The sequence below is a fragment of the Onthophagus taurus genome, chromosome 7 (genome assembly GCF_036711975.1).
Source record: "Onthophagus taurus isolate NC chromosome 7, IU_Otau_3.0, whole genome shotgun sequence".
NCBI classification, from domain to species: domain Eukaryota; kingdom Metazoa; phylum Arthropoda; class Insecta; order Coleoptera; family Scarabaeidae; genus Onthophagus; species Onthophagus taurus.
In genome coordinates, this window is record NC_091972.1 from 4128501 (window position 1) to 4155145 (window position 26645).

General features: G+C 32.7%; 1 protein-coding gene and 1 long non-coding RNA gene across 7 annotated transcripts in view; one reads left to right on the top strand and one right to left on the bottom strand.

Moving 5' to 3' along the window:
* The window catches only part of LOC111422094 (isotocin receptor-like), a 112551-nt gene that overhangs the window by 33429 nt on the left and 52477 nt on the right, over positions 1 to 26645 (bottom strand). For all 3 annotated transcript variants that reach the window (XM_071197967.1, XM_071197969.1, XM_071197968.1), the window contains exon 2: positions 17991 to 18550. In XM_071197967.1, coding sequence (XP_071054068.1) covers positions 17991 to 18518 — 528 coding nt within the window. In that variant the 5' untranslated portion in view covers positions 18519 to 18550. The remainder of the gene's footprint in view (positions 1 to 17990; positions 18551 to 26645) is intronic.
* LOC139430741 (uncharacterized) lies at positions 4062 to 9977 on the top strand. 4 transcript variants are annotated; one of them, XR_011641121.1, is made up of 3 exons: positions 4062 to 4577; positions 4651 to 4906; positions 5264 to 9977. It is a non-coding gene; the product is annotated as an uncharacterized lncRNA (long non-coding RNA). The 4 variants fall into 4 exon arrangements; XR_011641122.1 differs by lacking the exon at positions 4062 to 4577 and having other exon boundaries at positions 4585 to 4906; positions 5264 to 9046; positions 9100 to 9977; XR_011641123.1 differs by lacking the exon at positions 4062 to 4577 and having other exon boundaries at positions 4591 to 4906; positions 5264 to 5421; positions 5485 to 9977.

The following is a 26645-nucleotide window of genomic DNA, read 5'->3' on the forward strand; positions in this document are numbered from 1 at the left end:
GTTAAGACGTTAATTTTGTTAAAGCTCTTTCGCTACGCCTGAAAACTCTCCTAAGACAGTTTTAAGTCGCTTTTCGTAACTTCATTACGTACAAATATTCAAGCAACACCAGCTCTTTTGGGGTAATCTTAAACTTGTTACACCCACAAATTCATTCAGGGATTTATTATACTAATTTAACTCCTTAAGGAATTACATTTTTAAACGAGTTTTAAATTTTCCAATTAATTTATGTTTTTTCTTTAATGTGTATCTCTCGGGTCGTAATTTAAATAACAAAGTTCCCACAAAATCCCAACATAACTTGACGCTGTTTATATTTCATCTGACCCTTACCTATTTAAAAAAACATGGAGTACATCGCGGAATACATCGCAAAGGGATACTTTGATATTGTAATTTTCCTTTTGAGTATATTAAAAAATAAATTCAATTATTATCGCATAATGTCTTATAAGATCTTTATATATTGTGTTGTTTTATTTGTGTGATGTTTTATACACAAGTTATTAATCTATAAATTTGGGTTTCTTTAATTTTAAGAGACTCTTATTAAAAACTCAGGGTTTCGGGCAAGTTCAGGTTCAAAAGAATATTAATCAGGTTCGACAAAAAATTCATTTAATTAAATACAAAATCAAATTAACTCGTTATATGAGTAACAAACAAAAATGGTTTTCCTAAATTTACTTTAATAACAATGCTTATTTACGAGAGATAAATTTTAAAAAAAAATAGATAACTGCGGTTATCGACTGAAATATCGATATTAGAGAGAACCAGTTTATTATTTGAGAGAGAGAGAGTAGGATAAAACCATATATACCGATTGGTAACTTTAATTTTAGGAGATACACCCAACACGGACGTACGTATAAGTATACGTGTGTGTGTATATTCGGTGTCGTTAAGTGGGGGATAAACAAGCGTAGGGGTAATGCACAAATTGAATCGTTCATAGATTGTTGAGAGGCGAAGTTGGTCGCATCGCTTTGCAGTTAACCCTAGCAAAAAAAAACTAAGATGTTGTTTACTGTAGCGGAAAAGGTACAGATTATAAAATGGTTTTATGGTGGCAATTCTGTAGCCCAAATAATTAATTTGTTTCCTGTGGCCTATGAAAACAGATCAATTCCTAGTCGCGGAACAATTTCAAATATTATTAAAAACTTTGAGCGACATGGATGTGTGTCTCCACAGAAACACAAATTACGAAGGGGTAAAAGAGATGAGTTACGTGATACGATGATATGTGCTGATGTTGCACGCAATAAAAATCAGTCAAGCAGACAAGTTGCGGAGACGTTTGTTATCAGCCATGTTGCCGTCCTAAAAACATTAAAGAAACACGGGTACAGGTCGTACAAGGTACAAAAAAGTCAGGAACTCTGCGAGAACGATAATATTACAAGGGCGGAATTTTGCTTTACTATGATGGAAATGGCCAACGGAAATGTTGATTTTATAAAAAACATTTTATTTACCGATGAATCTACATTTCCTTTGCATGGTCGGCATAATCCCAGCGTTGCTCGATATTGGAGTCGTGACAATGAACACAAAGTTTATGCGGCTCGTACACAATATCCCCAAAAATTAAATGTTTGGGCTGGCTTAGTAGGTGACCATATTATCGGTCCTTTTTTCATAGAAGGAAATTTAAATGGTCATAAGTATTTAAACATTTTGCAAAACGACGTAATCCCATCGCTTCAACAATTAGACAATGTTCAATTTGGAAGTATCTGGATCCAACAAGATGGTTGCCCGGCTCACAACAGCCGGCAAGTTAAAGAGTATCTTAACGCACAATTTCCAAATCGTGTAATATCTGTTTGCGGAACGTTAACTTGGCCGCCTAGATCACCAGATTTAGCCCCCAATGATTTTTTTCTATGGGGATATTTAAAATCGAAAATTTATGGTTTTGATGAAGAAAGAACAACCAATCTGGATGACTTACAAACAAAAATTCGCAATTGTATACAGGATATTAGTCCCGATATACTAGCGAATGTAAGGCGAACTTTTTACGATAGATTGGGCTATTGTTTAGCACAGAATGGTGGTTTATTTGAACACCTAATATAAAAAATATTTTATTTTTATAGTTTTTTGTTTTATTTGTTGTTTTACAAAGTTTATTTCAGTTACTTACGAATTGTTTTTATTTTTAGAATTAAGAATTTGCTTTGTCTTATTTGAATTTCATTTATTATATTAGTTATTATTTTTATAATATTTCTTATCATTGAACGATGTCAAACGACTGACTGTTTCCGATCCACTACTCTTGCGATTCCCCTCCCACAAACATACTCCGCGCGCATATGCACACACACAAGTATACTTATACGTACGTCCGTGTTGGGTGTATCTCCTAAAATTAAAGTTACCAATCGGTATACTATCTCCTATATCGCTGACTCAACATCTAAGCAATGAGTGGCGAGCGTTTCCATCAAAAGCAGACAGAATGATATATGTTTTGTCTTTGTCGTGCCCCCATGTCGCGTAGGCGCTTGCGCGAATCGTAAATTTTAAAGAGTTTGAAGTGCTTCGCGCGTATTTTATGCAGCTTTGAAATGCAATTATTGTAGATAATTGACTTTAATTATAAATTATCATAGATGCATCAAATAAACTAGAATATATGTACTTTTGTGTGAAATTGACGTTGAATATTGCTTTAAATATCAACTTTATGTAGGTTGTTCATTAAACATTATATTCTTTAAAATTAAATTAATACATATATACATAGTAATTATTAAAAATGTGTACCAAAATATAGTTATTAATTTTTAACATAATTTGTGAGTTCACGCCCTTTAATGAAGTTGTTACATTAATTAAAGATATAAAATATGTACTTAGGATACTTACTATTTAATGTACATAATATTCTATCATAAAATTTTCATCATATCGATGTAATTATTAATTAAATTTTTAAGAAAAATGTTTCAAGAAAAGGAGGGCTTTGAATTCTTTTTTATTACACTGAGATCGTTCCTTCTACCTGCTCAACCAATTTTTAGGCCCCAAAAATATCTTTTAACAAATTTTCTTCACTTTCTTAACAAATAATAATTACATTTTAAATTGCTTAGTCCTAAAATATGTTAATAATTATGTTATTATACACATGAAACCTATAATATACATAACTAAATATTTAGATTTTAGGTTATGTTTACGTTAAACATTTATTTGGTGATTTATAAACATCAAGGTCATCAGCTGCTATTAATTTTTAATTCACCGTCCAATAAGATAAAAGCGTACTCACCACGTGTTCACGCTTGTCTCTTGAGTAGACGGGGGCACGACAGAGACAGATATATATATATCTGCACTCTAGTGTTTACACTCTTTTGCTGCCTTAGTCAGCGATATAGGAGATAGTATATACAGTGTGTCCCCGGATAGGTGAAACGACTCTTATAAAAGGTAAATTTTTTTCGATATTAATTGTCATCTTTTGGGGTTTAGCCCTGCTTGATTAACGACTAATTTTGAACATATTATCAATTATTAAAAAACAAGTGAGCCTTGACAGTGAAAGAAAAACTCTTTTTGTGGCAGGTAAAGTACCTTTTCTGTTTACAATACGTGAAAGTGTTACTAAGAAGTTTTGTTCAGAATGAAAAACTATGTGCATATGCAAATTTTCGGATTGATCGGCCCACTTTGAAAAAATCCATATCAAACATTTTATTTCTAACAAAGACTGCCATGGAAAAACAAAATTGCTTTCCTGTCACTGTTAATCTCTCAAACTGTAATTTAGTAAACTTAAAGTGTTTTTTAAACAGAATGTTAACATTACAGGAAAAAGTTTACGTGATTCAGTGTTATGGAACCGGGAAAAAACCGATTATTGCTTTATTTTGTGAAAAATTTCCAAATACTGCAATTAAAAGAAGCACTTGTTGGCGTTTAATCAAAAGATTTCTTACAGCAGGAAGTATTCACTCTAAGAAAAAAAAATTATGATGAAACTGATTAACTATGATCAACTGTTTTCGTTTGTGGGCGAACACACACTTAATTTCTTGTGAACATTTTTAGAACGGTTTGTTTATTTCTCCCTAATAATCTGAATCTCAAAACAAAAAGTCGTAATAAGGTACTATTGACGAAAATAATAAACAATAGGTTTTATCAAAGTAGGCTGATGAAAATTTGCATATGGCCATAACTTTTCATTCTGAATAAAATTTCTTAGTAACATTTTACCATACTGTAAACAGAAAAGGTACTTTACCTGACACACAAGAAGTTTTAGCTTCAGTATCAACACTCACTTGTTTTTTAAAATTTGAAAATATGTTCAAAATTAGTCTTTAATCAAGCAGGCCTGAACCCCAAAAGATGACAGTTAATATCGAAAAAAATTTACATTTTATAAGAGTCGTTTCACCTATCCGGGGACACACTGTATATGGATAAAACTAGTTAGAACCGTTCTTTGAAAATAACAAATGGCTGACTTCTTAAGTTGTCATCAAACTCGTTGAAGAAAAATAGAATTAAATAAATGAACGTTATTCAAGAAAACTAATAAATAATAAGTATTGATCAAAATTATAGGAAACTCTTGTGAGTAGTTCTTTGAGTTTGATTCTTTGATTTTTCTTTTTGTAGGTTATGTTAAATAATAAAATAAAATTATCATCTGACTCACTGTGAAAAATAATGGATTGGAGTTCAATGTGGTATCTGGATTATGGATTGTCTCTTGTGTTCGGGGCACTAACTAATTTTCTGGATTGTCTACAGGATTCTTCTTACGAGAACTTGAATTGTTTGTTCTTCGGAAATAGGGTCTTGGATGATCTCGAAGAAGTATCAGTAGTTCTTGGAATAGGTTGTAGGATGATTCTCTTTTTATTTTAATATTGTAAGTTGGTTTGACTTTTTTTAAAAAAATTATCTTAAATTTTTGAGGTTATCTCTTCAAAAATTCTTCTATCTGACGACGTGGATACGACGCTGGTCCGACGACGACTCTCTCACTCCCTGTTCGCGATCTCCTTATATACCCCGGCACTCAAACTGTTTTTTCCTCGATTCTGATTGGCCCTTAGCTTCGCGCCCTTTTCAAAATTCAAAATTCTTGCTTCGAAACTAGCGTCATCTCTTGATTTTTCTCGGAATTAACTTTCAAAATTTAATTCTTTTTTCGTTGATTTCTCCCTTATTCCTTTATGAAACGTAATAAAACTTCGTATTCAACGTTGTCTTTTCTTGTTTTTAGACATACATTGGAGTACACGCCAAATTTCAACAATGAGTAAAGTTGTAAAAATTCAAATTTAAATCAAGGATTTCTTCCTCAAAATAACGTTAAAACCTCAAACGATGGGTGAAAAATGTGCTTTAGGAGCTGAACTATAATAATTGATACATTTGGAAGTAAACAAAACGGTTTAAGATAAGCTTTTCACCAACAAAAATTCTCTCTGTCACAAATTCTAGGTTATGTTCTCTCGGTGAACTAAGAGAATGTTAAAATTATTACAATATATGAATTTGTGTGTCGTTGCGTGACTATTTTCGTATTGAGTCATTAAATTTTATTGCTTTTCGTAAATAAATTCCTTCTCACCAACATAAAGTTAACAATGTAACCACATTGTTTTGGGGCAGATGGTTGTAATGAAGTATGCATAAGTTATCATACCGTTGTGTCGGTTATTACAAGTATACAAGTGAGTGTGGGAAGTGGTGGTGTTAACAGTTTCCCGGAAAATTTAAATTAGGAGTTATTGTGTAAAGCGTATTTTCATGCAAAATGGTGGGTTTATTGAATTTTCTTGTAGGTTAGGGTATATTCGAATATATTGGATAACAACACGGTTAAAACACGTTTCTCAAAATGTGTAACAGATTAAGATTAATTAATTAAGATTACAATTAAGTCTTATTCTAACCGTATAAAAAATTACCAAATGCTGCCAATGTAAGAGTAGTTATTATTATTATTGCTGCCGGGCTATTGTAAGTTTAGCCCTCCAAAGGTTTAGGGAAAATGTAGGTCCTTGATGAACCTTAGCATTGTCCTGAGGTCTTGAACCTTTATGTCGGTAGGTTGTGAAAATGTTGTGTCTCTGGCGACGCAATTGCACAATATATGTTCAGCAGTTTCTGACTCTTCGTTGCATAGTCGATAAGTTTGATCCTCAGCTTGTCCAATATGGAAGAGGTGGTATTTTAGGGGCGCATTTCATTTTAGGTCCTTAGATCTCCTTTGCTGAAGCATAAAACCTCTTTGGTTTTGTTCAGTGTTGTTAAATAGCCGGGTATTTATTTTCAAGGGAATATATAGCCGGGGGTATTTACCCAAGATGGGTATTTAGAGGTATTTATAAAATTTGATTTAAATTGAGTTGATGGCAGTTTTGCGTGTACTTCAAGAATGCAGAGTCAATTATCGATACACCAAACCTATTTATAACATTTACAAGAATGCTACAATGACGGTAAAATTGCATGTAAGTACTGACCGATACAATATTGAACCCAAATTGTTCATCATAGTCCTGGAGAGTGCATTTAAACAATTAGATTGGACCCAAAAAGGAGAAATTAAAATTTATGACAAATCTTGTTCTCAGCTCTTATCTCATATCTTGGCCATGAGGTTAGTGTATCGGGAGATAATCAAACAAGCGAACTAAACAGAAGAAGGATATTCGTGAAGGGCAGCCTGAAAAGCAGATGCCTGAAAAGGACAGACTGAACCGCCCGCAGCACTTTGACCTCAGCAGATCCCTTGTACTTACTTTCCTCATTTGGCAGCATTAGGGTCCTTCCAGCCATATTACCTTGGAGGCAAAAGCTAGAATTTGTCCTGGTTGTGCTATCCTGATTCCACTCATGCTAATCTGGATATCTCCAAAAATGGATAACCTTAATGTTTGGAGGGCCACGCAGTCGCATAAAATGTGTTCCGCTGATTTCTCCTCCTCACCGCATCCTCTGCAGATGTCGGTGTCACTTATTTCCATGTTCAGTAAGTGCTTCTGTAGATGCCAGCGTCCAGTGATTAGCCCTATGACCAAACGTAGGTTCTTCCTGGACAGCCTCATAAATAAATCTGTTCGTTTAGGATCAGGGTACATCAGAGCCTCCTTGGATTGGCGACATTCTGGTGTCCTGTCCCAGTAGTTTAGAAACTTCTTACTTGAAGCTCTATTAAAGACCTTATTGTTGGGGCAATGACTTAGAGACATCTTCATGAGCAATATTCCTGTATATTTGAAAAGAAAGGCGTCAAATTGAATCAATGCGTGCTTCCTCCTTCGGTTATGACATACGATTCCGAAATTTTAACATTAACGGTGGCTTTTACCAAGAGGCTGAAAGTAACGCAAAGAAAGCTGGAGAGATCGATGCTGGATGTAACCCTGAGGGACTACATACGAAATGAAGACCTACGAAGAAGAACTGGCGTAAATGATGTGGTCAACATTGTGGCAAAATTCAACTGGAACTGGGCGGACCATCGTCGCAAGAATGAAGAACAACGATACGTCTTCGATCGCTGACAATTCCTCGTCTTCAACGCCCATTTCATCATGTTCCTCTACATTTTTTTCCGAATCTGTTATATTTTTACTTGTATCACTTTTATATGTACTGTTTTGGTATCTCTGATCAGTGCGGAGTCTAACGTGTAGGCCTGAATTGCCTTTAAGGCGGTCTGTGAAAATGTTTATGGATGCACCTTTCTGTCCCTTCTGTAGGTTCAAAGCGGTGCAGAAGTTTATAGCAAGAACTTCTGCTTGGAAAACTGTTATGTCTGAGCTGAGGGGCAGTTTAATGTGGCTATTTGGTCCACTGATGCCCATGCCTACTCCGGATCTAACTGTCTTTGAAGCATCGATGTACCAGGCTAGGGCTCCTCTTTTTAGTTGAGGCCCTCCTGTCGCCTAATCATCCCTGCTTCTAAATATGACCTTATACGGTTGGTTGAAATTGTATTCTGTCGGTATAAGCTCTGTTTTAATATCAATGAGGTGATTTAGACATGGGTCCTTGAGGATTTCAAGGTGTCCTGTGAGGTTACCCTGCATCAACTTGAGTGAAGAAACTGTTTTCAGTGTAAGGTACTTGAAGCTGCCTCCTTTTGTATATATAAATGGCCATTTTATTTTTGGCCACCAAACCAATGAGGCGTAGGCGACCATGGGTCTGATTATTGCTACGTAGGCCCAATGAGCCATTCGTGGTTTGAGACTCCAGTTGCTTCATAGGAGCCTGCGGCAGAAGTGGTTTGCCATGATGGCCTTTTTTCTCACCTTATCTAAGTGTGAGTTCCAGTTTAGTTTACTGTCTAGTATTACCCCTAGGTATTTAACTTCTGTTTTGAGGTTAATAGTTCTGCTTTTAATGCAGGGTGCTTTTATTTGTAGCTTCCTTCTCCGAGTGAAAGGGTCTATTTCACCAAGCACTGGTGAGTAGTAGGGCTTTCTGCATTAGTTGAGTTATGATTGTATCATATTTACCTCGGATTGTGATTACCAGGTCACAGCATACCCTTGAATCTTAAATCCGTTTGTAGTTAGGCTGTTCATCAAGTCATCAGCTACTAGGCACCATAATAGAGGTGACTCACTCCTCTTTGGGGGCATCTTCTTAGCGCCTTTATAGTCAGCGACTCGCCTTCCAGACTGGCTGTGATCTGCCGACATCTGCCACTTGATTGTCGACGGATGTATATCTTTTACGTTTAGAGCCTTCTCTATGAATTCATAGGAGGTGTTATCAAACGCACCCTCTATGTCTATGAAAGCACATAGGGCTATCTCTTTGGTTGCAATTGCCTCCTCTAAAGTGCCAGTCAAAGCATGGAGAGCGGTAATTGTTGATTTTGCTTTTTGGTTAGCATCTTGGCTAGGGTGGGGTGGATTAGTGACAAGCACTCTATTCCTAAGGTATTGAACGATTACTTTTTCCATCCCTTTGAGGAGAAATTAAGTTAGGCTGATTGGTCTGTATGCCTTGGGGTCGGCGTTTGAACGCCTATCACCTTTAGGTATGAAGACCACCTTTACTTTTCTCTATAATAAGAGTAGTTATTGCTTGCAGAAGAGTGGATACTTCTGGCAGAAGACTAGTAATGCGAAATACTGCCCGCTGATACTGCTTGCAAGATATTAAATACTGCTAAGGGAGGAATACCAGACTTACTCTACAGCGTTAATAGAAGACTAAATACTGTTTGCACAATACTAGATACTGTTTGCAGGAGACTAAGTACTGTTAGAAGAAAACAAAATACACGTATTGATGATACTGCTTAGAGACGACTAAATACTATTAATGCAAGATTACACATCGCTTGATACTGGTGTCTGGACTGCTTATTGTGACTGCTATTTTCAGAAGGTTATTTTCTGCTTGCAGTAGACTATGTATTGGTTGTACAACAGACGAGATACCACTGGCAGAAGAATAAGTACAGTTGCCAAAAATCCTTGAAAACCTCATAAATCTCGCTGCAATTCACAATGGAATCAACACAAGTTTCTTTTTAATTATTCATCACTATTTTCTAAGAAATCGATATTTATTAATTTTTAAACGATTATAGAACAAAGAAATTTTTGTATTTGCGTAATAAAAAAGTAATATTGTTTCGGTGTGTAAGAAGTAAAACAAAAGTGTTCTTAATGTTTCCAGCTCATTAAACTGAAACAGTAGCAAGCAACTGGGGCTTAAAGTTCTTATTCGTTTCCGCTAACGGAAAAGTTCTGAAAGTTGTCTTCAGACCACAGCCACCAGGAAATTATCACTTTTTCCGTTTACTTTTGAGCTTTATTCCAATTTGTTTTATGTACTCAACTAGAATTTAATAAACATTTTTTTTCGGATTAGAACAGAACAAAGTTGTGTTTTATGGAAATAATTTTGTTTAAAAGAAATGTATAAATTTAAAATATAAATAATTTATTTTAAACTCAAAATACGTCGATATGATCGGAAATTAATATTCGCATTTAAGCTCTAAATTGAACATGACACATTTCAAAGTTATAACGAATATTAATTGAAATTAATTAAAATTAATTGAAATTAACTGTAATTCCACAACACCCATCACTTTTTGCATTTACTTTCGAGGTTTATTCCAATTTGTTTTATGTACTCAACTAGAATTTAATAAACATTTTTTTCGGATTAGAACAGAACAAAGTTGTGTTTTATGGAAATAATTTTGTTTAAAAGAAATGTATAAATTTAAAATATAAATAATTTATTTTAATATTAAATCGTCGATATGATCGGAAATTAATATTCGCGTTTAAGCTCTAAATTGAACATGACACATTTCAAAGTTATAACGAATTAATTGAAATTAATTAAAATTAATTGAAATTAACTGTAATTTCACAACATCCATAATTTATCAACCGAAAAGACATACGTAATTCTAATTTTTTTTCGATTCGTCCAACTGGAAAAATGTACAAAGCAACATGTTCATGTTGACACCGAACACGAAATAGCGATGGAATAAATTTACATGAATCTGAGCGAACGGCACGTTTGTCATTTGAAAAAGGGACTCGCTTTCAATTTTCATTTGCTGGAAAATGCGTCCGGTAGCAAGCAAATGTAACGTAGAAGGATACCGAAAAGCTACAAAGGAAGACTATTCAAAGAGGAGTTTTCAACGAAAACCCAAAGGTTTTGGATGTTTTAATTTAAATTTAACACTCGTAAACTTTCCAAATGAATCCGAAATCTTGTTAATGAAAATGTACGACAAAGATAAACATCTTTGGGGTTTCTAAATGAGTACTTTGACCCCTTAGAAAAGGTTGATGTCCTCGACAATTCTTACCATTTTTTTCTGATGGGATTTTCTACTTCATAGAACTTTTAAGGCATACATTATCAAGGGTTTCCAAGAAACACCCCAGACGAAAGCCATGTTTATGTCATTGACTGAGCAGAAAATGCTTACACAAATAAAAAAGAAAATACTAACACTTTACATTTTAAAAATGTCACGAGTGTTTTCAACACCACAAACGATTTCAATCTTTTCTTTCATTTCAATTTTTATTTTACATTTTTCAAATAAACCCGAGTTCATCTAACATGCGTTATGAAAATGTAAGCTTGTTATGTATATGAGGTGAAAGCCCTTCGAGGTACTACAAACAAGTACGAAATTGAAACCTACCATAAAGCAAATATGGAACAATTCCCGGAAGTAAGGTAATTGTACACGTTTTGGCAAAGGGGGAATTATTGTTCTGTCACACCCTAGTAATAAAAGGGCGAGAATAAAGACGGAAGGTGACAATTGCAGTTGTACCCATAGGAAGTAATGGGACCTAGCACATTGTAAATGTTAATTAAATGCGTTAAGACAAGATTTTTATCTCGACATTTAATACTTAATAAATACATATTGAGAAATGAAAACTTTTATTACTTGTTATTTCACTCCTTAGTGATAAAAGAACGAGAATAAAGGCAGAAGTTCCAATTGCAGCTGTACCTTGAAATAACGAGCCGGAGGTAAAGATATTAGTCTCCAAAACTCACCGGAAGCCCTACCCCCTGTACTCCGTGAATTTTAATTTCGTGCGGTAAGACAAGGGCTTAAATGTCGGAGTCGTTTATATGTTAATATGTCCCTTTGGGACGATTAAAGTTCCTTTTTGAAATTTAAGCCAAAAAATAACACGAAGGAAATGGATTAAGGGATTTTTCTCGGTGATTTATTAAAATGAAAAATTCCTCTGTTCAACTCCATTTATAACCCTATACCATATGCAGGTGAAAGCTTCCTTGCATATACGACGTTTTCCGCTAAAAGCTTCGAAAGAATAAACCTTGCAACACATTATATCTAACAAATAAGTAATTTATCATGACGTCGTAAAGCCGACGGCAAACATGCACACACGTGCCAAACGCCTTTTCCAGGAAAGAACACACGTGAGATGGAAATAAGTATAAACACTTACATTTTCACGGTGATGGATTGAAGACATGAAAGGTGACAAGGATGTTATTAAGTGCGGGTTTCGTTAAAAGTTTAGAAATTAAATTTAGTTTTAGAAGTGCCTTGAATTTAAACTGAAAATTATGAAAAACGTGCGGGGTAGTTCTTGAAAATCATAAATAACTTTGCCAACAAGACGAATAGAATCTGTGGGCAGCTATAAATCTTGTGGCAATAATGGGATAGGGAATTTATACTCGACGGGTAATTTATGCGATACTAATTTAAGATCACAATATGATCCAGAGGATGGAATGTCTTGTTGTATATCATTTCACACCGAGACGTCACTATAAATTTAAATCCTAGAAATGAAGTTTAACTTATCCGTGACATTTTCGACCACAATTACATCATCTATGTTTCTCACGTTTCTCACTTTCCATTTTAAAAACGCTTACGTTAAGGGGTTGAAGAAAAGGGTCTTATCCTACCCGAGTTACCCGAGGCATTCACGTTATCAATCCTTGTAAGCACAGATGGATTGGGGTTCACCCGTAGTAATGAAGGTTCCGATCTTAAATCAATGATGCACTACCCGAATAACATGGGGAAGGGGTTGGTGGATCTTTACAGAAAATTTAGGCTTCTTTAGAAACGTCATTCGTTCCGGAAATAATATGTTGAATAAGGTTGTTTATCAGGATTCAACTAAAAAATGTTATGATCGTTGCGCAATATTGTATATACAATGTGTTAATTAAGTATCGTACACAACGTCATTATTGCAAGTAAGCAACCAAATACGCAAATCGCGTATTGCAATACCAATACTGTGATATTGGTTGCATACTTGCAATGGTGACGTCGGGTACGATCAAGGTCCGTTGAGTGTTGGTTATAAAGTTATCCAACAAATTGACGTTGACAGGGTGAGGTAGGAAACGTGACGTCATTGGAGGAAAAGTATAATATAATATATAGGCTGCTCATTATGTATGGAATATAGTATACATATATCTTGGTAAGTAACAACTTTATAAAAAAACAATTTATACAAAAGTTCATTTGATAGAAATTTGTTTTCTCTTTACGATGACGAAAAATTTTAGTACTCTTATATCAGAAAATTTAACCAATAACATATTAGATATCCGAGATCGTCAAGTCCCTCGAATTCCGAACACTAGATATAGAACTAGAATCATTCGGGTTTAGCCGTCTTTAGAGACGTGCGGCTAAACCTGAATGATTCTAGTTCTAGGTCTAATGTTAGTCCTATTTCAGTAAATATAGGCAACAATTTAACGCTTAGTAACAATTAAAATTAGAACTAACACTAGGTCTAGTTTAGTTTTTAGTTAAACTTTAAAGTAATTTTAGTTTTTAGTTAAACTTTAAAGTAATTTTTCTCGAAAATTTTCTTATGTAACCAATATTAATATTGACTGTACTAGATTTAGAAAAAAATCCTCTTTCATATTCCGTAATAAAAATGGAGGATTGCCATTTGAATAGAATTCCGATGACGTCATAACTCGCTTAAAAATGGCGGAAGAAATTTAAAGTTTACACTAAACAATTGCAAAAAATTTAAATCTTTAGACCCGTTTCAGGGATTTTTCCATAAACCGTTTACAATGACTTTAACGCCTATATCCGTTACTTTATGGACACACTGTATAATAACTAACTTCAGATTTAAAATGTCAACCTCAATTTTGATATATCTGTAATCTTCATTAAAAATCCTTTAAAATGAGTACAAACACGACATATTTATCTTCAATATTAATGAAGTTATGGTCAATTTTCGGTTACAAATGTCAACGTCATTTTGACATACATATAATCGTGGTGAAAAATCCTTTAAAATGAGCCGAAACAATTCAATATTACTCGAGATATAAGCAACTTTAAATTTGAAATGTCACTGTCATTTTGACATATTCTTAATTTTTATAAAATGTCTTAAAAAATTAAGGTTGGTATTAATATTTAAAAATTAAATTGCTATCTTCATTGTTGCTAGCTTCAGGTTTAACGTTTTTTGATCTTTGGATTCATCATATTAAAGGTTTTTTTAAAGAAGATGACAAATATGTCAAAATTGACGTTGACGTTTCAAACCGGAAGTGATTGTATTTCCATTAATATTAAAGTTAAATATGTCGAGTTTAGATTCATTTTAAAGGATTTTTTATGAACTTGACAAATAAGTCAAAATTAAAAGTTGAAAGTTCGAACTTTTTGGTTTTTGAGATAAATGCGACAAGTTTGGACTCACTTTAAAGGTTATTTTATGAAGATTATAATAATAAAATAAAAATTGACATTGACAACTGAAAGTTTTTTGCACGATTAAACCCGACTGTTTCTAGATCTAGGTCTTGTGTTAGTTCTAGTTTTAATTGTTATTTAACCCTAAATTCTTGTACATTTTAGTTGACCTAAAAATATTTTTTTTAATTTCATCCATTTACCCATTTTGAATTAAATACAACCTTTAAATCCAATTGATTATGTGTTTTTCGTTAAAAAAACTTAAATTCAACGTCAATTTTGACAAGCACCTGCAATATTTTGATCTTAATCACCATGGTAACCGTGTCAAGTTGGATAACCTTAAAATAATAAGATTTTATTTCTATTTTTTTATCAATTCTAACCTACCGTATTTTCTCGAATCTAATCCGCACCCTTTTTACAAATTTTATATGCTCTAAAATCAAATGCGGATTACAATCGAGTGCGGATTAGATTCGCAGTCGTATAGTTGCGATTTGGAAAATAGTAAAATAAAATCGCATTATAACAATAACGCTGTTTAGGGTTTTAGAACGATATTTACATTTTTATGTATCATTTTCTGCCCATATTACGTCATCTTCGGATCTGTCCAAAGCAGTGGTTATACAAAACTTCTTAAATGATGTTATAATATTGTTTTCAGGGATCGTTTTCCATGTGTGTTCCTGGTCTACGACTCCATACTTGTCTTAACCATTCCATCATCAGCTTTTCCATTATTCATCCTTTTATTGTGCCCTAACTAAGATTTCATTCGGGAAGTCTTTCGGATTTCAGAATGGTTTTTTTCTCAATATTAATAATGACAGCAATTTTTCCCTATCACTTGTTACTGCTAGCATACTAATGTTATGCACAATTTTTCGCAACCACTCGTTTCTAAGGAAATTGGGAGGCATATCCAGATATACTGCCATTTCGTCGGCATTCACAGTTTGAGACAAATTGAAATTTTTTTGAAAATCATTAGGAGCTTTTGGGAAATTGTAGTTTGTCCAACCTTTGCTAGTATTAAAATTACAGAAAGAGTAATCGAATTACAATTAATGGACTATGTTACGGAATACAACCTTTTACTGCCTACACAGTCAGGTTTTGGAAAGCATTATGGCTGTAATACAGCTCTATCGAATATTGTGGACGATGTCATACGAAGCACAGACCAAGGAAAATTGACTTTGATGTGTCTCTTAGATTATTCAAAGGCTTTTGATACTATCAATCATGACATGATGTATGCCATGCTTCGCTACATTGGGTTTGATGATCTTGCATCGGGGTTCTTGCACAGTTACTTGACGGGCAGAATGCAGTGCGTGAAGGTGAATGGTCGCGTTTCATCGTTTCTTTCGACAACGTCCGGTGTTCCTCAGGGTTCAATTTTGGGTCCACTGCTATACTCACTTTACACATCGCATTTTAACAGATACATAAAAAGTTGTAATCATCATTTCTGCGCGGATGACACCCAGTTATATATATCTTTTCTGCCATTGGATGTCGATGATAGGCGTCACTGCCTTTGTCTTAAAGCTGCTAAAACAGAGCTGATTTTATTTGGGCCAAGAAAGGTGATAAGTGACAATTCTGCTCGGGATCGGATCAAGATAGTTGTCAACAATCAAGTATTGCCGTTGAAGGATTGTGTGAAAAGCTTGGGTGTCTTATTGGACGAAAATTTAAACTTTAATAAACACATCAATAAGTGCACTGCTTCCGCGTATGCTGCTCTAAAGCTGATTTATGGCGGTCGGTCGTTCCTCAATCGTAGAACAAGGGTGCTTTTGTGCGAGGCCTTGGTGTTAGCGCATTTTAATTATTGTGATACATTGTATGATCAGTGTATTTCGTATAGTAATACGAAAAAAATTCGGGTTACGGGGACGTCAGCATGTTTCGCACAAATTAAAGGATTTGAGTTGGCTCAACATGAAAAACAGGCGCATACTTCATTCGGCGGTTTTGTTCTTTAATATAATTACTTTGAAGAAACCTCCATACTTGTTCAATAAAATAAAATTTCGTACCGATGTTCATACCTTGAATATTCGATTCAAGGGCACTCTTACCCCGCCGATACATCATCACCAGCTATTTAAGAAATGCTTTTCATACCAAATAACACATATTCTTAATGATTTGCCATCAACTATAAAATGTTGCAGTTCTTCAAGGTTGTTTCGTCACAGATTGAACGGCTGCTTGTCTCAAATTCAGAATGGGCGACAGGGATCGGGCAGTTTACGCTTAGTAATTAATTATGATTTCATCATCGGGTCTTTTTCTTTTCGTTTTTCTTTTCTTTTTCTCTCTTGTATATTTAGAATTAGTTTTATTAGGTTTGAGTGGAAGAGCAGGTGCTGTTACGGCTGCACCTGAACTCCGCCTAATTTGTGCTGGCTTAATTTATAATAATTTTATGTATATATGTATACTATGCATAAATATATTATTATTATTATATATTTATGGTTAACAACAAGCATCGCATCATTTTGTTGTTGTCGAATTGCTCAGAAAAAGATGCGGATTACATTCGCAAACTAAATTTTTTTACCATTATGCATTTTTAAAATCGGGGTGCGGATTAGATTCGAATGCGGATAAGATTCGAGAAAATACGGTAATTTTTATTAATTTTAAAACAATTCGAATTCTTTACGATTATCTCGCATTCATAACAAATTCGTTAATTGTAGTCAATTTAAATCGATTTTAATTAAGAGAAATAAATTAAAAATATCTTTTTTTGATTACCTTGTTTATAATACCCTAGATAAACCAATTTTGAGTTAAATATAGCCTTTTAAACCAATTAAATAAGACTTTTTCTTTAAAAAAACTTAAATTCAATTTCAATTTTGACAAGCACTTGCAATATTTGGATCTTAATCACCATGGTAACCGAGACAAGTTGGATAACCTAACAATAATAAAATTATAACCGTTAATATTTCGCTTTATATTTTAATATATTTTATCTTTTTTTTATATTTTTGTATATTGCTTCTTAATTGAAATACATAAATAAAAACATAGAAATGTCAATTCTTCCAATGACGTCACAGCAAGGCCTTTGTGGAAGGATACGTTTATAACAACAGCGTTCATATGGAGTTGGATAACCTTATACAGTATGTTTACTCAACGGACTTTGGGGTACGATATTTAATTAACACAATGTATTATTATTTAACCTATACGAAAAAATAAAGACGCGACGTCCAGTCTAGAACACATCAGGTTATCTCGTCAAAATTGAATTTTTTTTCGTCAGATAGTTTTTGAAATAAAATAGCTTTTTATGAATATTGATAAAGTTAATGTCGCTATAATTTTTTGGGAACATGTTTTTGGACATAATGATAATAAAAGAGTACTAATAATGAAACGTTTTAAATGGAAATTCAAGTTAATGGGTAAAATAGAACTGTTTGTTTCATCCAAACTGTTTATTTTAACTGATAATATAAATTGTTACGGTGGAACGCGGTAACGTTCGGGTGCTCGCATTAATAACGGTGTGTAAATAAACGTAACGTCACAGGAACCCTCTTCTTTCCGTGACATTCATTTCTGTTTATAGCCAAGTCGTATATTTTCCTCTGTCCACCTGAACTTGACTCATTCAAAAAATAAATCCGATAGGAAAAGCACCAAGAAAATTTCAAAAGTGATTACAGCTCGTTAATAATTATTTACTCACCTGTGGAATACAAAATGATAAGCTAACTCCCCACGCAATCCATACCATAGCTTTTGATCTCCTCGATGTCCACGAACAATAAGTTAACGGATAACAAATCGCTTGATGTCTATCTATAGCCGTTGCTACCAAGATATACGAGCTTAAATATGGTCCTAAAGTTTGTCCGAATTTCACTAATTTGCACAGAATAAATCCACCCCGAAATCTGAACGTTACTTCCCATATTAATTGTGGTAAAACGCTTAAAAACGCGGTTATTAAATCGGCTACACTTAGATGCAAAATGAAAAAATACATTCTTGAAAGCTTTTTCCTTCCGGCGTATCGTCTTCTTGTCCATAAAGCTAACAGTACCGTACCGTTGCCAATAATGGTTACGAGAAATATAATAGCTAAAGTGGCAATTTCAATTTTTGCCAGGTTTTCATCTCGCTCGACGATGTCGATTACATTCTCTTCGGTTGTATCGTTTAACGGCGTCGCGTTCATATTGTTGCTGCATCCGTTATGAAAGTGTTGATCCATTTATAGGAACTGTTCTTGCACGGTTGATTCATCTATAAACAAAACAATGTGATAATTTTTTTGTATCGTTTCGTTTAAAAAAGTTATGTTGGAAAATTGAGATAAATTATTTAATTACATTTCTTATTCTTGAAGAAGAATCGTAAACGTTAAAATTTATGTAGTTTTATGGGATTCCCGGGAGTGGTAAATTTATAAATTCTGTTATAAATCCATTTTTACGATGTCTTTAAAATGAGCATAATGACCTTGTCTAAGAAATTCTCAATAAAATTGACTGTAAAAGAAAGAGGCTTTTTAAATCTTGGAGCTACGAGACGGATTAAAGTTGTGAAAGGGGAGGTAGTCTTTTAGAAGGGATTCATTGATTAGTAACGGTAAGAGTCTACCGTAACGATAGCATCACCCCGAAAAAAAAAATTAAGTGGGGTGTTCTGCCAAAAAGGTTTGAGTACTTAACATGAATGACATCCAAAGGCTTTGTTACTTTTAAGGGACCAAAAAGAATTAAATGGAACGGAAATGTTTTAATCGGTTTAGAAATTGGTAAAATTAACGAGGTGATAATGATTTAGAACCGTAAAGATTGTATCTAGAGAATAAACGTTGTAATTACAAGGTACTCCCCATTACATAACTTTCCCCCCAACTTTGGACAACTTAGACAAGCCATTTTGTTTCATACACATATGGGTTTACACCGTTGTTGACCCTGTTAAAACTTTGCATGGAACTTCTCATTTTATCATAATTACGTATTTCATCAAAGGAATGCATTATCGACTTTTTTATTCGATAAAGTAGGTATAGTTTTAAAGAAAACAAAAAAAACACCTTAATAATCTTTGTTGTACGTGTTTTGTAAAGAGGAAACGTTGGCAAGCAAAGATAAATCCCGCGTCGTTTGCAAGGAAACTCACGCTACCAGGTAAAGATAAATTGTTTTTCCCCTGATCTAAAACCAGAATATCAAAGGGTTTCGTTCCGTACCGTTCGTTTCGTTCAAGGCGATCCATTGTGAAAACAACGAGACGAACAATCACTTGATCAATACCACGGTTTGTGGTGTGTATACATTTCCTGGTAAAACGTGCGAAAATAAGTGAATGAAAAACCACGTTACAGGAATTTTTTTTAAATAGAACGGCCTTTGTTAAATCGATATCAACCACCACGAGGACTATTTTATTTTGTGCATGAAATAGACTTTGAATAGAATGAATAATGTACGTACGGATTTCAGCAATTATTTTTTATCTGTTTTTTCTTTTCTGGCATATTCACATTCAAATAGAAGTTAATTCTCAGTTAATACTTGGGTTATGATAGCAGCCTTTGTGTAAATTGTCCAGTGGAAAATCTGACGAGAATATTCATTTTAACTGGGGTCGGTAGTATTTAAAGGTTAAAGATTTTTTTTTGATATTGATTGGGTGCAAAAAAAATTGAAGATGAATCTATGAAATTGGAAAGTCAATTTCCTTAAGTGAAGCTATTTATTTTATGTATGTATACGTTGATTGGATGCAGTTTAAGTTTATTTCGTAGAATAAAGTGATAAATTGACTCAAAATTAATAGAGAATATTTTATAAATATAAAAAATTTAAGGTCTAACGCGCGATACATGGTCATATTGCCATGTTACAGTTCCAATACCGTTAAAATATTCGCACAACAAGTCTCTGTTCTTCTGGAACCTTCTTGCCGCATTGTTGCTTCCAACCCTTCCTATATTTTGCAGTGACATTGGTTCAGCTCGCCACTGACCATTCATAATTTCCCCCGACTCTGACTGAATAATATCACCATATTCTGGAGGACAGTACCTTTCGCTTTGCTGTTCAATACGAAGGAAGTTATGGAAAATTTAATGAATTTCGTTGTTTTAAGTAGGTAGTGGTAACACTTCGGAATCGGAGCATGTTATAGAAAAATTTTTAGATCAAAAGTTTTTGCAAATTTTGTTCTTAACAATATTGCTCTCTTGCATTCTTGCTCTCAGATGCGTCAATATCGAGAAAAATACAGAAATATGAAAATTTACTAAATTTCCTTGTTTTACTATTAGCTAATGGTAACATTCGGGAATCGAAGCATATTACAAAAAAACTTTTGGAGCAAAAGTTGTAGCAAATATTATTGTTAACAATATTGGTCTCTTTCATTTTTGCTCTTAAATGCGTCAATAGCGAGAAAAATACGAAAATATGAAAATTTACTAAATTTTCTTGTTTTACTATTAGCTAATGGTAACATTCGGGAATCGAAGCATATTACAAAAAAACTTTTGGAGCAAAAGTTGTAGCAAATATTATTCTTAACAATATTGCTCTCTTGCATTTTTGCTCCCAGATGCGTCAATATCGAGAAAAATACAAAAATATGAAAATTTACTAAATTTCCTTGTTTTACTATTAGCTAATGGTAACATTCGGGAATCGAAGCATATTACAAAAAAACTTTTGGAGCAAAAGTTGTAGCAAATATTATTGTTAACAATATTGGTCTCTTTCATTTTTGCTCTTAAATGCGTCAATAGCGAGAAAAATACGAAAATATGAAAATTTACTAAATTTTCTTGTTTTACTATTAGCTAATGGTAACATTCGGTAATCGAAGCATGTTATAAAAAAACTTTTAGATCAAAAGTTGTAGCAAATTTTATTCTTAACAACATTGCTCTCTTTTCTTTTTGCTCTCAGATGCGTCAATATCGAGAAAAATACAAAAATATGAAAATTTACTAAATTTCCTTGTTTTACTATTAGCTAATGGTAACATTCGGGAATCGAAGCATATTACAAAAAAACTTTTGGAGCAAAAGTTGTAGCAAATATTATTGTTAACAATATTGGTCTCTTTCATTTTTGCTCTTAAATGCGTCAATAGCGAGAAAAATACGAAAATATGAAAATTTACTAAATTTTCTTGTTTTACTATTAGCTAATGGTAACATTCGGTAATCGAAGCATGTTACAAAAAAACTTTTAGATCAAAAGTTGTAGCAAATTTTATTCTTAACAACATTGCTCTCTTTTATTTTTGCTCTCAGATGCGTCAATATCGAGAAAAATATAAAAATATGAAAATTTACTAAATTTTCTTGTTTTACTATTAGCTAATGGTAACATTCGGTAATCGAAGCATGTTACAAAAAAACTTTTAGGTCAAAAGTTGTAGCAAATTTTATTCTTAACAACATTGCTCTCTTGCATTTTTGCTCTCAGATGTGTCAATATCGAGAAAAATACAAAAATATGAAAATTTACTAAATTTCCTTGTTTTACTATTAGCTAATGGTAACATTCGGGAATCGAAGCATATTACAAAAAAACTTTTGGAGCAAAAGTTGTAGCAAATATTATTGTTAACAATATTGGTCTCTTTCATTTTTGCTCTTAAATGCGTCAATAGCGAGAAAAATACGAAAATATGAAAATTTACTAAATTTTCTTGTTTTACTATTAGCTAATGGTAACATTCGGTAATCGAAGCATGTTACAAAAAAACTTTTAGATCAAAAGTTGTAGCAAATTTTATTCTTAACAACATTGCTCTCTCGCATTTTTGCTCTCAGATGCGTCAATATCGAGAAAAATACAAAAATATGAAAATTTACTAAATTTCCTTGTTTTACTATTAGCTAATGGTAACATTCGGGAATCGAAGCATATTACAAAAAAACTTTTGGAGCAAAAGTTGTAGCAAATATTATTGTTAACAATATTGGTCTCTTTCATTTTTGCTCTTAAATGCGTCAATAGCGAGAAAAATAGGAAAATATGAAAATTTACTAAATTTTCTTGTTTTACTATTAGCTAATGGTAACATTCGGTAATCGAAGCATGTTACAAAAAAACTTTTAGATCAAAAGTTGTAGCAAATTTTATTCTTAACAACATTGCTCTCTTGCATTTTTGCTCTCAGATGCGTCAATATCGAGAAAAATACAAAAATATGAAAATTTACTAAATTTCCTTGTTTTACTATTAGCTAATGGTAACATTCGGTAATCGAAGCATGTTACAAAAAAACTTTTAGATCAAAAGTTGTAGCAAATTTTATTCTTAACAACATTGCTCTCTTGCATTTTTGCTCTCAGATGCGTCAATATCGAGAAAAATACAAAAATATGAAAATTTACTAAATTTCCTTGTTTTACTATTAGCTAATGGTAACATTCGGGAATCGAAGCATATTACAAAAAAACTTTTGGAGCAAAAGTTGTAGCAAATATTATTGTTAACAATATTGGTCTCTTTCATTTTTGCTCTTAAATGCGTCAATAGCGAGAAAAATAGGAAAATATGAAAATTTACTAAATTTTCTTGTTTTACTATTAGCTAATGGTAACATTCGGTAATCGAAGCATGTTACAAAAAAACTTTTAGATCAAAAGTTGTAGCAAATTTTATTCTTAACAACATTGCTCTCTTGCATTTTTGCTCTCAGATGCGTCAATATCGAGAAAAATACAAAAATATGAAAATTTACTAAATTTCCTTGTTTTACTATTAGCTAATGGTAACATTCGGGAATCGAAGCATATTACAAAAAAACTTTTGGAGCAAAAGTTGTAGCAAATATTATTGTTAACAATATTGGTCTCTTTCATTTTTGCTCTTATATGCGTCAATAGCGAGAAAAATAGGAAAATATGAAAATTTACTAAATTTTCTTGTTTTACTATTAGCTAATGGTAACATTCGGTAATCGAAGCATGTTACAAAAAAACTTTTAGGTCAAAAGTTGTAGCAAATTTTATTCTTAACAACATTGCTCTCTTGCATTTTTGCTCTCAGATGCGTCAATATCGAGAAAAATACAAAAATATGAAAATTTACTAAATTTCCTTGTTTTACTATTAGCTAATGGTAACATTCGGGAATCGAAGCATATTACAAAAAAACTTTTGGAGCAAAAGTTGTAGCAAATATTATTGTTAACAATATTGGTCTCTTTCATTTTTGCTCTTAAATGCGTCAATAGCGAGAAAAATACGAAAATATGAAAATTTACTAAATTTTCTTGTTTTACTATTAGCTAATGGTAACATTCGGTAATCGAAGCATGTTACAAAAAAACTTTTAGATCAAAAGTTGTAGCAAATTTTATTCTTAACAACATTGCTCTCTTTTATTTTTACTCTCAGATGCGTCAATATCGAGAAAAATACAAAAATATGAAAATTTACTAAATTTCCTTATTTTACTATCAGCTAATGGTAACATTCGGGAATCGAAGCATATTACAAAAAAACTTTTGGAGCAAAAGTTGTAGCAAATATTATTGTTAACAATATTGGTCTCTTTCATTTTTGCTCTTAAATGCGTCAATAGCGAGAAAAATACAAAAATATGAAAATTTACTAAATTTTCTTGTTTTACTATTAGCTAATGGTAACATTCGGGAATCGAAGCATATTACAAAAAAACTTTTGGAGCAAAAGTTGTAGCAAATATTATTGTTAACAATATTGGTCTCTTTCATTTTTGCTCTTAAATGCGTCAATAGCGAGAAAAAAACGAAAATATGAAAATTTACTAAATTTTCTTGTTTTACTATAAGCTAATGGTAACATTCGGTAATCGAAGCATATTACAAAAAAACTTTTGGAGCAAAAGTTGTAGCAAATATTATTGTTAACAATATTGGTCTCTTTCATTTTTGCTCTTAAATGCGTCAATAGCGAGAAAAATACGAAAATATGAAAATTTACTAAATTTTCTTGTTTTACTATTAGCTAATGGTAACATTCGGTAATCGAAGCATGTTACAAAAAAACTTTTGGAGCAAAAGTTGTAGCAAATATTATTGTTAACAATATTGGCCTCTTTCATTTTTGCTCTTAAATGCGTCAATAGCGAGAAAAATACGAAAATATGAAAATTTACTAAATTTTCTTGTTTTACTATTAGCTAATGGTAACATTCGGTAATCGAAGCATGTTACAAAAAAACTTTTAGATCAAAAGTTGTAGCAAATTTTATTCTTAACAACATTGCTCTCTTTTATTTTTGCTCTCAGATGCGTCAATAACAAGAAAAATACGAAAATATGAAAATTTGATGAACAAGTTGTCCTTTTCTACTTTTTCGTATCTTCCAAAACATTCAAAAAACGTCAAAATTATTTTTTTTTCAATTGTTACATCCTCTTTAACTATCCTAAACATCTTTTAAATCGATCAGAACAATTTTGATTCCCACCAATCAACTTTTTCAATTTTCAAAAATCTTTGAATTTTCTGGAAAACGTCCTGTTTGATTCTATTAATTATTATTGTCATTATTAATCAACCTAACTACGTTTTTAATCGATTTGAACCATTTTGACACACACCAATAACCTTTTTCTATTACTTGACGTCTTTTTTTCTAGTCCTAAGTACTGTCCGGGATGTGGTCTCATTATATTTTCCATTAGAGAAAACGCAGCATCACCCACAACGAAATGTGGAAGTGTAATGTTGTTTCCAGGCAATTTCTTTGGAAAAGGGATATCTATGTTTCCAATTTAAATTTCTGCTATAATGAAATCATAATTCGCATCTACACATGCCATTAAAATTGCTGAAGGTATGTTTATAATTGAAGAACCCACTTCCCGATGCTTTTGGTGCTTGCATATGGATGTGTTTCCCATCAACAGCCCCGATACAGTTGGATATGCTTTTTTTTTGTAGAATGTATCAATAATTTTATTACTTAATTAAAATTTGTTTATAATATAAAATTAAACAAAATCTTACTGTAGGGTTACTATCAACCTTAAAGAGATATTCCTAGAAAAACACATTTAAAAAATTGTTAATTTTTATGTTTTTTTTGGATGTTTTGATCGTTTTGAAAGGAGAATTTTTCATAATTACCATTTCGATTCGTACAAATTGGTTGTGTTGTAAAAACTTTGATAATGAAGTGCTTGGAAATGCATAAAAACTACTGAATAATGAGGAGCGTCAATAACAAGCATAACAACTCGGCAAACATATAACATTTGGTGTGTATTATCTACAGAAATGAACATATTAGTCTTTATTTCATTTTGAAGAAGTTGATCTTTTATTAATTAAATTTTAACATTGTCCACAATTCATGCACAATCCACTCAACCACATCACAAACTAGCCCTTCACCCACCATAGTTAGACAAGACCCTATTTTAGTTATAACATTTATTTTATCATCTTGAAAACTACTTTAACGATATTTCTATAAACTTAAATTCACTGCTATAATTAATCCATAAAGATCTACTTCATCTTACTTTTAAAAAGTCGAGTACAAGGAGAAAATATATTTCATCTTACAAAATAGCTTCTTTACCATTTACAATTTCGTGCTCTATCTTTTCCCACTGGTGTACGTAATCCAATGCGGGAGGGGATGTGCTCTTGTATAATATACCCTATATTACAAGAACGTGCCACGCATGGTATAACTTGCCACATCACGCATAATGCGGAGTGTCTCACCGGATGCGATCGTAATTTATCTTTAAACGGAAATAATATCCTTATCTTAACGAGGCTGTCACTCGCAGATTTTGTGATATCAATTTATTTAATCCATTATGTCTCCTGCCGTAAACATTAGTGAAGTTCGGAAGGGATGTATAACATAAAGGATTTAAGTGTAAATTAAAAAATTATGCTATTAAACAAACTATGTATAACTATTAAGGGTCGTTGAAGTGAATGTTGTGGTCTTGAAGTTGAGTGATAAATTAATTATGTTTAGTTAGGGTATATTAACCCTTTTTTATATTATCGAATTAATCATATTTTTAAAATAGAAGAAAAATTTTTAATTTTCTTCGTTAATTGGATTCTGTTGGTTTTAGTTTTACACGCTCTTTATTAAGTAAGTTTTCTTCCAAGACTCATCGTATCTCGAGATTGGAGAACCCGAAGCTATCACAATAATAGTTTATCACACTTAACGAAACGATTCGCGGATTAATTTTGAGATAAACTGTCGTTGGACAGATGTTCCAAATGTAATTAATTGAATAGAAGTGGTTTCTTTATCTAACGAAAACATCTAACTACCAAATTTTATGTTAATAGTACAAAAACCTTTAAAGTTATCAAGAAATTTCGAAATAAAAATTTTACTTTCAA